The following is a 13022-nucleotide window of genomic DNA, read 5'->3' as shown; positions in this document are numbered from 1 at the left end:
ATTTGAACTTTCATATTAAATTAAATGAAATTTATTGTTACCAAATTTCTAATTATTTAATTGAAAAGAATCACTTTTATTAGTTTCTTTAAATAATGCTTAAATTTATTCAATCAATGTTTAAAATAATAAGATCTTTGTATTTTTTTCTCTATTATTTAGATTAATGTTCGTCATTTTCAAAAAGTAAAAATTTTAAACATCAATACTTTTATATTTAATCTTTTATTATTAAAATAAATTTTATCAATTGAATTAATTCTCTTAAAAAATTCAATTTAGTTAGTTACATTTTATACAAATAACCATATAAAGCACCAAAAACATACTAGTATGCTTTATTAATTATTGACTTATTAGTCGGTTATTGGTTTTATTATTATGTATTCGAATAATTTATAATTTAAAATAATACTCCTACAACTCAAAACTGCCATAAAAGTAAGAAACTTTTTGCTAACAACTCAAGCTTTATAATAGGTGTTGTACTCATATACATTTTCTCAAATTTTTTTAAAAAATAATTAATTGACTATACAGCAATGCAAGAGCTGGAACTTGTGTGCTTTTGAGTGGCATGACATTTACGTAAGACTATAACAACCCAATTACTTTCTGTATGTACGCCCATGATTTAAAGGGACAACTGATTATTTTCTTTAGAAGTTTATATTTTTTGGCTAACCATATTCTCATGAAAGTTTAATTAATAATTATATATTAATGAATAAATATGAAGGTACGTAAAGTCTCTATATATTCCCATATTGCTTCTGAACGAAGTCGAAATGATGTGGTTTGTCATGGACGATAATATTGATAAGTCAATGGCGTATTGGCATGGCAATGCAATTATGGGTCATAGTCGACTCATGCATGGCGTTTTATGCATGTCCATGTTTCCCATAACCCCATTAAACACAAGCTTACATCATCATCCTTTGTATATATATACATCACATGCATATGTATAACTTGCCAATTAATAATAATAATAATAATCATATAGACCTTGATGTGCTAAGAGTCTTAACTTAGATATGGGTTCTCTATTTTTAATTTTCCTTCTTCTTCTTCTTCTTCATCTTACCGACGGTGTCCTTGTTCGAGGAAGCATGAACACAGAAACAAGCTTCGATCAAAACTATGAGGTTACATGGGGTGGTGATCATGTTTTGTCCTTAAATCAAGGGAAAGAAATTCAGCTCACAATGGATAATTCTTCAGGTTTGTAGCATTTCCTCTTCTTTTATATCATGTGCAACTACTTTTTATTTGTAATTTTTCTCAATTAATTTTACTTTATAACGTAGATTTCTTCCCCCAAATCACACATATTTTTGTCTTTAATTACTATTCCATTATGTTTGGATTGGTACTAGAGGGTGAATTGTAAAGATTATAGAGATACAAAGTATATTTGAATATAAATTAGAAACACCTTTTAGAGTTTTTTTTTTTTTTTTTTTTACTGAGAATAAAGAGTATATTTTATAAAAAAAGATTAAAAAAAAACCTTTTAAATTTATCTCCACACAAACTCATAATAGAGTGTGAGGTTGTTTCATTATTTAGTTTATACATTTAATAATATGAAAGAAAAGAGATTATAATCTTTTAATATTACCTAATCCCAATTTGGGTGCACTTTCTTCTCTACGAATATTATTAGGTGCACTTTATGGAAAAAATTAATTTTTATATTATAATTAAAATTATTATTTCATCATCATAAATTTTATGTTATTTTTTAATATCTAAAAATAATATATTTAGAATAAAAATAATATGTTATTTTTCATTTTGTTTGATATTTGTTTTCTAAACAAGATGATACTGGTATAATTTTTATTAATTATTATACTACTCAACAACTTTATACCATATGTAAATTTCATCGATCCAACCATTAAATTATAATTTCATATTATTTTGTATATTTATATTAAATTTTGTTAAAATTAAATATTAATTTAAATATAATTAAATTATTCATATATTTTTTTTATATTTTTAAAATACATATTTATGTCAATTTTAATTTATATAAATGAAATTTTAAATTATCTTAAATTAATATAAAATTTTGTATATATAATTTAGAAATAAGAATCTTTCAATATTAAAAATTATTAATCGATATAATAATTGATAAAAAAAATTATATATATATATATATATATATATATATATATAATGTTTACTCTTTTCCTTTATAAAGAATTACATTTTTATTTCATTTCATTCTAGCTTGTTCATCTCATTCTATTCAAAAAAAAAAAAAATTTGTTACGGCTACATATATGAGGCAAGTATTTTTATAAACGTTTTTTGAATCTTGGACTTGTCCCTATTTTAGTAAGTCCAAGTAACCAAACTCACTTTATATATATATATATATATAAATTTTCTCTCACTTGATTAATTTAAGAATTATATTTTAACCCTCTCATCTCTCATAATAAATTCCCTCTCATTTGATATGCTCTATATATATATATATATATATATATATATATATATATATATATATATATATATATATATATATATATATATCACGTGTATGCATTTTACTTTGATGTTTATATTCGTCATTTGCACGTGTACACATGCACTTGCATAATTAATTTCAATCAATCAAATAAAAAATAAAGTTATTCAAAGTTTTCTCATGTGATCAATCTAATGAGAAGCAAATAATAAAAGAATGATGTTATTTCTTGAGAAAGTAATAGCTTCCTTCCAAAAGCATAAATAGTTAACACTTGTTAAACTTACCAACTAATACACTCGATCGGAAAAGGTTTCAGAGTCTTGCTTTTGGAGGATGTATCATTATTTTTCATAATATAAAAACAATGGTAGGGAAATAAAGCCGGTGGGATTTTTTGAACACGTTTGAAATAGGAAAAAAGTGTATGATAACTTTCCTTAAAGGTTATCAAAACATGTTTACATAAACTTCTATGTAAATATTTATAGATGAAGAAAAAAATTATTCAAACTTAGCCATGGCAAAGAGAAACCTTGAAGAGTATTTGATTACATATTGATATAGCGATGCAAAGTTTCATTTCTTTCTGCCTCACGGTTTCAGTCTAGCTAGTGATGACACTTTCATTAGAAGTCCAGAACATGAAAAATCATCATTTGCCGTTAAAATTAGGTATAATATTGAACTATGGCTTCGAAACAATTGAAGTGCATATGATATAGTTGTGTTATCAAGATCCAATCCACCATTATGAATTTGTCTAAACAAGAAATGATGGGTTCACTATCATAAATTATTGTTTTTATTTGCCGAATTACAATAATTATTTGTCTTTCAACACAAAAGTTTAGTTCTAATGTATAATGAATAAAATAATATATTTATAACAATATATAAAGGAAATACATTTTTTGATGTCTATTTTTTTAAAGACATTTATATTCTTATGTTATATTTTATTTTATTTTTCTATTATTTATATTTAAGGATAAAATAATATATATATATATATATAATAATAATAATTATTATTATTATTATTATTATTCTCTTTAAAAATTAATTATTCACTTTTTTAAAAAAATTACTAATTTATTTTTATTTTTTTTACGGAAGCACAAAGTGTCGTTTCTTCTAGTAGTGATAAAAAAAAGATGTTTGATTCACGTAAGAATTGAGTGAAAGAATTGTTATATAAAAAATCTTAAATATTAGATTCTATTATAATTAAATAGTTAAAATTAAATAAATAATAACTTATTTAAATGGTCATTGACTTTAAATAGTTTTTTTTTTGGGGCAGTGGACTTTAAATAGTTTTTAATTTTGACATTTTATTACATTGTATTTTTGAATTCATATTTTATTATACTGGATGATCAAATTTTACATCTCGTATTTTTATTTAAAAATATTGATTAGTTGAGAATTTAAAGTGAAATAATAACAATTATTTAAAATATCAATGGCCAAGATTATAATTAACTTTAAATTTTGTTATATATATATATATATATATATATATATATATATATATATATCAATCATTAGATCGCAATTATCATCGGTTGATTTTTTAATTTTATTCTTTAATTTTATTCTCACACGTTTGTGTAACCAAATCCTTAAAATTATCTATTTGATGTGTACCTATATGCTTATATATATGTTACGATTTTTTTGTCTTTAAAAATGAATTAATTTTTATTTTGATATACTTTGTACCTTTCTTCATTTTTTGACAGCACCTTTTTCATGTTATATTCCTAATTTTATTTTACTTTTTTACACCAATCCCTAATTTTATTAAAAGGTCTATTTTTAGCCCTTGATGTTAATTTTATTATTCCATTAAGTGATGTGACAAATAGATCATGAACTCATGGATAACTTGATAATATCAATGCATCACTTAATAGAGTAAAAGTAACACTACAATAAAATAGATTTTTAGTAATATTTAATATGATTTTTAATGGTAATAAAAATCATTATAAAATCTTTTACTGTTATTTCACATATTAGTCATTATATGTATTGTTGCTAAAATATTTACTAACAATTATTCTATATGTTGGTAAAGACCCTCATAATGATTGGAAAAAATATATAACTTTTTGTGTCATTTGTTACTGGCATTTAAAATTGCCGCTAAAAGTTTAAGAAAAGATTTATAATACTCTTTAATTATCTTATTTATAGTTGATGTAAGACTTGTAAGATGAGTACAAATACTCTTTAGTTACCTTATTTCTAATTGATGTAGGATTTAGAAGATAACGGTTATCTTCTAAGTATATATTCTTTAATTTTTTTAATTATCTTATCTTCTAAATACCAATTTAGAATAGTAAGTTATAGGCTTAACTCAACCTTATAAAACATACTTGTAAAGTGAGAGTTATCATTCACTTATATACTCTTTAATTATTTTATTTCTAGTCAACGTGAGACTCAAGTTTTTTCTAACAAATAATTGTCGCTAATAATAAATTTTGATGTGATGTAAATACATTTTTAATGATCATTATATAATAATCATTAATATTTTATTAAATAATAAAATAGAAGCAATTAATTTATTGTCATTAAATAATTGTCAGTAATACTAAATTTTGTTGAAGTGTAATAATAAGGACCAAAAACTTTACGGATCAAATGAAAACAGTTTTTTAGAAAGCTAATTAAATCAAAATGGTTAATTTTAAGGAAGAAAGTGTATTTAAAGATAAGTGAGTTGATTTATTATGACTATACACAGGATCTGGTTTTGGATCCAAGATGGCATATGGCTCTGGACTATTCAATATGATGATCAAAGTACCGGGTAGGAATTCTGCTGGAGTTGTCACAGCTTACTATGTGAGTCCAATTTCAATTTTGGTTTTTAATTCCTAATGAAAACATCTTAGTGGTTAATTATCTCATCAATTCGATCTCAAATACTTTCTTTAGTGATTACACTACTAACTGTAACACTCTATTATTTTAATATTATTATTGAGTCTTTTCGAAAATTTATTAAGTTTTAGGGGTATTTTTGTAAATATTAATGGCATTTTTGCAGTTTTATTAAAGTTTGAGGGGTAAATGGGTAACTTGGAACGGGTTGTTCCAAAGTTGGAACGGGCCGTTCCAAGCAATAAAAGGATACTGAAATTTTAAGTTGGGAACGGGCCCAGAATGGGCCGTTCCAGAAGGAGAACGGGCCGTTCCGGAGGGAGGACGGGCCGTTCCGGAGGGAGGACGGGCCGTTCCGGAAGGAGGACGGACCGTTCCGGAGGGAGAACGGGCCGTTCTGCTGAGAGTGAGAACGGGCCGTTCTGGTTTTAGAACGGGCCGTTCTGCTTTTTGGAAACGGGCCGTTCCAATTTTAGAACGGGCCGTTCCGGTTATTGTTTAAAGAGAGAAGTGGAGGTTCTGCCCTAATTCCGGTTATTGTTTAAGGAGAGAAGTGGAGGTTCTGCCCTAGTTCCAGTTACTGTTTAAGGAAAGAGAGGAGGAGGTTCTGCCCAAGTTCCTATCTTTTCAGGTACGGGGGAAAAGGGGATTATTTATATGTATAGTACATGAGGGAATTGGGTAGAGGAAGAATTCCTTAGGATTATGATTGATTTTACAATTATTTGATTTGGAGAATTATTGGTTCTATTAAAATTATCTGTGTTGAGGTTTATAAATATGCCTAAGTGTAGGAATGATGATCTGTGAAGAAGAATGAATTGTAAGGAAAATGCGGTGAGCTAGATTTTGGAATAATGAGGGGTTTTACTGTTTATATTAATTATTCTATTGATTATTATATTAATGAAAGTTATTGTTATATTACTTGTTAAGAATTAATGATATTGATGTGAATTGCTTGAGGGGTATGTAAACCCTATTTTATTGAGCTTATCTGTCATCTATGTGATATGGAATTGCGTACGTGATATGAATTTGAGTTATAAGATGAAATGATGTATGAATGTGATTTTGATTGTGATTGTGGTGCCTCACATCGATGACCTGGGATGGCACGACCCCTGGGTATGTGGTGCTACAGGGAGGGCGTGACCCTAGCATGGTGTGGGATGAGTAAGACAATTAACACACACCACTTATGTCGTTTATGGCAGCCCTGACATGGGGTTAATTGCAAGAGATTGTATTGATTGTAATGTGATTGTGTTTCCTCACACCAAATGACTAGGGATGACATGGCCCCTGGGTAAGTGATGCTACAGGGAGGGCATGACCCTGGTCTGGTGTGGGTTGAGTGAGGCAATTAACCTGTATCACTTGTGTCAGATATGGCGAGGTCTTGGCATAGTGTTAATTGTGAAATTGGCATGAATTATAGATGTTGAGATAATTGTTATATTGATGTGAATGAGGAAAGGTAAAAATGATAATGTTAATTATAAAATCTAAATGGATTGTGATGGATTGATAAATTATGATACATGCTCGTAAATATTTTATTAAATAAAGAAAATATGATGAGATTTTAACATGGTGTGTTTGGATGTACTTTGCATATAGATATCTTCTTTTCTTACCGTATAAATTGTGGATATTTTAGGTGGAGAGGATCCGACTGCAAGTGGCATATAGGATGCCAACAGTTTTATTTTGGGAAATGCTCTGATATTGTGACATCGGGGCAAAGGATTTTTAGAACGAAATATTCGTGTGAATTTGGTACTGTAATATTATTTTGAAAACAATTTGTAAAAACTCTTGTGTGTTATGTTTTATATTTCTGCTAATGTGGTTGTTCGAAGTTTCTCATGTGAACCCTTTTACTGTAATTGAAAGATTTATTACAATATATGTGTTGGGGTAGTAAGGGTGTCACACTAACAATTAAAATAAACACAAATAAAATGTTTTTTCAATATTCAAAACTTACAATACAATATATAGAAATAAATGACCACCATGAAAACCTTTGTCATAGTACCTAATTTTATTATGTATTAATTTGATGGCAGTTAACTTCACAAGGAAAAATGCATGACGAGTTAGACTTTGAATTCTTGGGCAATAGAAAAGGGAAGCCATATAGATTACAAACCAATGTATTTGTGGATGGCCAAGGAAACAGAGAGCAAAGACATCGCCTTTGGTTTGACCCTACTGCAGATTTTCACAATTACAAAATTCTTTGGAATCAACATCAAATCGTGTAAGATGCATCTTTATCTCTCTCGCTAGAGAATGTTTGTTCTCTGTTCGTATAATCTACTTTGGATTTTTAATAATCTTTCAATGTCGTAGGTTAGGTAGGACTTAAGAACTTTTTTATATTTTTTTTTATTTCAATAAAAGAACTTACTTAACTTGATTTTTTTTTTCTAATTTACTTTAATTTATGAGTTTCACAAGTTTGGTTGTTTCATTGGAGGAAAAAATGAAATAAAAAACTCTTAAATTCTACATAGCAGTTTAAGATTCATAAAAAGTACATTAAGAATTAAAAATAGGTTCTGTTATTGTAGATGCCTTTTCTCATAAAAGAACTAAAATCAGTTGTACATGCGAAAATCATGTAAGTGTACTTCGATGATAAGAAAAATAAAAATAAAAATAAAAATGGGTTCTTAAGAAACTATATAATGCTTCACAAAAAAAAAAAAGAAACTATATAAGAGCATTTTATTAGAAATGAGTTATTATAAAAAAGAATTGTCATATAGTGATACATGATATAATATTTATTACTAAAAATTACTTTGATCTATTTTATAGATTTAATATATGTTAATATATTATTAAAAAGTATAAATATATGTTATAATACTACATAATATATGTTATTAAATTTCATTCAAAATCAATATTAAAATTGTATGTCATCTTTTATATTTATATATATTTGATCTATAATAGTTTTTTTTTATGTTATTATATGTAATATTTTTTTAGTGAGTTTATTTTGTGAAAAAAGTGGTTAATTATTTTTTTTATCATATTTACATGTGTCTTTCTCTCACTTATGCATGTTTTATTTATTTTTATACACAAATCTTAAAAAAAAGAAAAGAAAAAAAAAAAAAAGAGTAGAAGAAGAAGAAGAAAAGTGGCATTGTCCTTAAATTTAAATTGGAAAACCCGATAACTAACCAAATATTTGGATTATTGGCAGATTTTACGTGGATAACATCCCCATTAGGGTTTACAAGAACAAAAGCAATATTGGTGTGGGATACCCTTCAAGGGCAATGCAAATAGAAGCAAGTTTATGGGATGCAGAGTGGGCAACTAATGGAGGCAAAACCAAAACTGATTGGAGCTATGCACCATTCAAAGCAAATTTCAAAGGTTTTGATGTTAGTGGCTGTTATGTTCCAAACTCATCAAATAATAGCCAACATTGTTCTTCTGATAACTACTGGTGGAATAGGGAGAAGTTTTGGCAATTGGACCCTGTACGAGAAAGACAATATGAACATGTCAAACACAAGTATATGACCTATGACTATTGTGCTGATAGGAATCGATATCCAGAAACTCCCTTGGAGTGCCTTTAATTATCCAAATACTGTAATTAACTCGTATATATATGCTTCAAAAAATGAACCATTTAGGGTTATTGTTATGGAAATGAATTGCCACATATCCATCTTTCAGCAACTCAGGTGGGAAAAAATTTGATAACATTTATATTTATCAATTATCGTTGAGTATCGATTGTTGTTCTTCTTTATCCAAATTTGATATGTGGAGCAATCATTTTTCTGTTAATATATCGCTCTTTTATAGTGTATTGCTTGATTAATCTGAAATTGTTTTAGATGAACATTTTTTTTTACGGCAGTAGGTCAAGATTGATGAGCTATTTATCTAATTGTTTTTCCTTATAAATCTTTTAAAACTAACTTTTAATTTCAATTATTGCTACAAATGTGCGTATTGTGTTTTGTTTTAATAGCAAAAAGTAAGTTTATTAGGACGGCCCAATTGACCCACTTAACCATGTATGGATCGTTTGGATTAACTAATTTTAAGAAATAAAAATATAAAAAAAAGTGAAAATTAGTTTAAATATAAACTAATTTGTACACGCTTTTATATGTATAAATTCTTTATAATGTGCAATTTTTTAAAAGTATTCTTTTTATTTTGGAATATTTATCCAAAAGTGATAAACCATTAGTGTCTAGATATGAGACATTAATGACACGTTGGGGACATGCATATGTATGGAGGCAGAAATTATTTCATTTTTCTTTTAAATTTTTTTTTTTTCTGGAAAATTTATCCAAAAGGGCTAAACTATTAGTGTCTAGATAAGACACGTTGACACATTGGGGACATCCATAAGTATGGAGGCTATGATATATATTGAGATCCATAAGTAGAGGTTGCATGCAAATAGATCATTAAAATAGTTTAATCTTCTATCAACATTCTTTTAAGATATGAGTTGTTAGTCATATATGAAGACTACGTAGTGGCAGATTTAGTAACTTATAGTCAGTGGAGACAGTTTATTTAAAAAGTAAAAAAAGTATTTATTATTATTATTATTATTTATACATATATAAATTAAAAAATAAATATTAAAACACTTAAATGAAAAGTGAATTAAAAAGAGGCTCAAAAGATAATAAATAAACTAGCAAATAAAAGCTAAAAATTAAAAACTGGAACAATAGAGACAAAGGGTTCAATATAAAAATTTAGAAAGAGAAAAGATCATAACTCAACACATTCATGTATTATCTTTAAAGTTGAGAGATGCAAATACATCCCTCTATATAGATTTTCCATTGACATTACGGATAATATGCTACAACTTAAAAGTGTTCATAAAACTATTTTGAAAACTAAGCAAAACTATTAAAAAATTGAACTAATTTTTTTTTTATAAAATTAAACTAAATTATATTTTAAGTTCAGCTTAAAAACCTAAATTACTATAAAATGTAGTTTAGTGCACTATAATTATCTATCTATCTATCTATATATATATATATATATATATATATATATATATATATATATAGTTTGCATAAATTTGCACAAATAAGGATTTTTATTATAAATAAAATTATATATTTTTAAGATTCTTTTAAATCTTGTTGTCCAATTATATACATTAATATAAATAATTAAAATATTATCTTTTTAATAATTATTTGATAAATTATATTTATGATAATTTTAATTGATTTAACATTATAAACAATATATTAAAATTAAACTTTCTTTTAAAATACACCAACTATAAATCAAATTATTTAGCATTTTAGAAAATTCTAGGGGTAATTTTAAATTGTTTATTGTTTTTATTGTCTCGTCTATGAATGATTCACTTTTATTGTCGTCTTTACTATTTTTAGTTAAATATAAAGAGAAAAATGATATATTTCTAGAAGTAACATATTTTTTCCTCTAAATATTTCACATAATTACACATCTATATATAACTTAAACTCATAAAAAATATGATTAAGTTAAAAAAAATTCATTACTGGTTAATAGGACTATTCAAAAAAAAATTTGAGACTAAACTACTAGAAAATTAAATTGAACTATGTAACATCCCAAATTTTATTCAATGAAAAAGGGTTATTTTTATGTATTTTAAATATTTATGAAATTATTAAAGGGTTTAAAAATGTAATATCCCAAATTTTAATAAATAAAACAAGTTATTTTGATTTTAAATATTTATTGAGATTATTAGAAGGTTTGTCATATTTTTATTTAAGTATTTTACTATTTACGTATTTTACTATTCATGTATTTTACTATTCATGTATACGTTTTTCACTATTCATAAATACGTATTTACGTATTTGTAAATAGTATTTTACTGTGCATGTGCACAGTAACTGGCGGCTACAGAGGGGCTGCGGATCTGAAGTTTATAAATTTTAATAAATTTTATTATTTTAATGAATAGTGCATAGTGCATAGTAATTTATAATATTATTTTAATGAATAGTGCATAGTGCATAGTAATTTATAATATTATTTTAATGAATAGTGCATAGTGCATAGTATTTTCAAAATTTCTATAAATAGGGGCCTAAGGTTTTGAAAATTTAGAATTCTAGAGAGAAGGAAATTCTGGAGAAATAGAGAGAGAAAGTAAGAGAGAGAGAAGGAGAAAGAAAAGGAGGTTCTGCTCTAGTGCCTTGTTTAAGGAGAAAGAGGAAGAGATTCTGCCCTAATTCCGATTCCTTTTAAAGAAAGAAGAGAGGAGATTCTGCCCAAATTTCTGTAAACCCAGGTAAGGGGGGGAGTGGGAAACCTCGCTTGGGGGTGTGGGAATAATTGTTAAATAGTTTGTTTGTTGGATTGGCTCCCTATCCCTTACCTGTTGTTTATTTCTTTGAATATGTATTATTGATGTGTTTTGTTTTATATCTTATTTATTTACATATTAGAATCTGTTATTTGAATGGAAGGCTAAGCCTCCTAAGTATTTATAAATTTGTAATCTATTATTTAAATGGAAGGCTGAGCCTCCTTATTATCTTATATTACCTTTTAAGCTTCCTACTTTACTTAAAAGATCTTAATATATTATTATTGAAAAATATGATACCTAAGCAACCTCTGGACTGTTGGATTGTTGGATTGTTGGACTGTTGGACTGTTGGACTGTTTGGACTGTTGGACTGTTTGGACTGTTGGACTATTGGACTATTAAATTGGATTATTGAAATAATTCTTAATTATGAAATATGAATATGATATGTGTAACATGCTAAAGGTTGAGTCTGTGAATGTATGACATGCATCATATGCACATATTACTCCAGGTGTGCCGCTGAGGCCGCATACCCACGACTAACAAGGTGTACCTTTGGGTCACCCACGATATGCTAACGAGGTGTATGAACACCAATGATAGGTGTACCTTAGGGTCACCGACAATTGTATAGGTGTGCCTTCGGGTCACCAATGATGATATGTGAACTTCCGTATGGCGCCACATGCATACATTAGTGAGTCAAGTCAAGAAAATCATTATACATAAGCATATATGTGAGATTGATTATATATGTGAATTATATTGCGTGTGTGTGTGCTATTTAACTTTTATTTCTATATCTGCAACTGAGTGAGAAGTTTCTCACTCCCTTGTCATTTTTGTGTATATTTAAATTATGATGCAGATAATTAGCATGAGGCTAAGGATGTTGGTGGTAAAGCTTAGGCTTCTGTTTGGGTTTCGCTCTGATAAGATGTGACATCGGGATTAGCTAGACTTATTGTTAAATTATTATTATTTTTCTTTTGTAATTTTTATGTTATTTATGTTGAAAGTGTGTATTTTTGTCATATTATAATTTTACTAAAAGATTATAAGTTAATTCCTAACTAGGAGGCCCTGCCACCTTTACTGGGATTAATTTATAATCTTTGTTTTATAATAACTTCTTGAGTGTAATATTTATGTGTATGTATTATGAATGTGCATCTTCTACCTTATGATACTTATTGTTTTATATCATTCTATGAAAATCTTTTATAAATATAGTTTATGTTTATTAATGATATTGGGATAGAGGGTGTCACAGTT

General features: G+C 26.8%; 1 protein-coding gene and 1 long non-coding RNA gene across 2 annotated transcripts; both read left to right on the top strand.

Annotated features, from left to right (window-relative positions):
- The first annotated feature begins 966 nt into the window (after positions 1 to 966).
- Positions 967 to 9250, top strand: LOC109808988 (xyloglucan endotransglucosylase/hydrolase protein 2). The gene is made up of 4 exons (XM_020372193.3): positions 967 to 1227; positions 5259 to 5359; positions 7474 to 7667; positions 8628 to 9250. Exons 1-4 carry the CDS (start codon positions 1041 to 1043, stop codon positions 9010 to 9012), a joined length of 867 nt encoding a protein of 288 aa, XP_020227782.2. The 5' UTR covers positions 967 to 1040; the 3' UTR covers positions 9013 to 9250.
- A 1325-nt stretch (positions 9251 to 10575) lies between these two features.
- On the top strand, positions 10576 to 12953 carry LOC145956837 (uncharacterized). The gene is made up of 2 exons (XR_014433127.1): positions 10576 to 11723; positions 12616 to 12953. It is a non-coding gene; the product is annotated as an uncharacterized LOC145956837 (long non-coding RNA).
- Positions 12954 to 13022: the final 69 nt, after the last annotated feature.

Source organism: Cajanus cajan, chromosome 4 (assembly GCF_000230855.2).
Source record: "Cajanus cajan strain Asha chromosome 4, NIPB_CcT2T_4, whole genome shotgun sequence".
In the NCBI taxonomy this organism is placed as follows: domain Eukaryota; kingdom Viridiplantae; phylum Streptophyta; class Magnoliopsida; order Fabales; family Fabaceae; genus Cajanus; species Cajanus cajan.
The sequence above is the reverse complement of the archived record's forward strand: the minus strand, read 5'-3'. Positions and strand labels throughout refer to the sequence as shown.

Coding starts and splice junctions, on each gene's coding strand:
- LOC109808988 (XM_020372193.3), top strand. CDS start 1,041: ATGGGTTCTCTATTTTTAATTTTCCTTCTTCTTCTTCTTCTTCATCTT. Junction 5,360..7,473: donor GAGTTGTCACAGCTTACTAT/GTGAGTCCAATT, acceptor ATTTGATGGCAG/TTAACTTCACAAGGAAAAAT. Junction 7,668..8,627: donor TGGAATCAACATCAAATCGT/GTAAGATGCATC, acceptor GATTATTGGCAG/ATTTTACGTGGATAACATCC.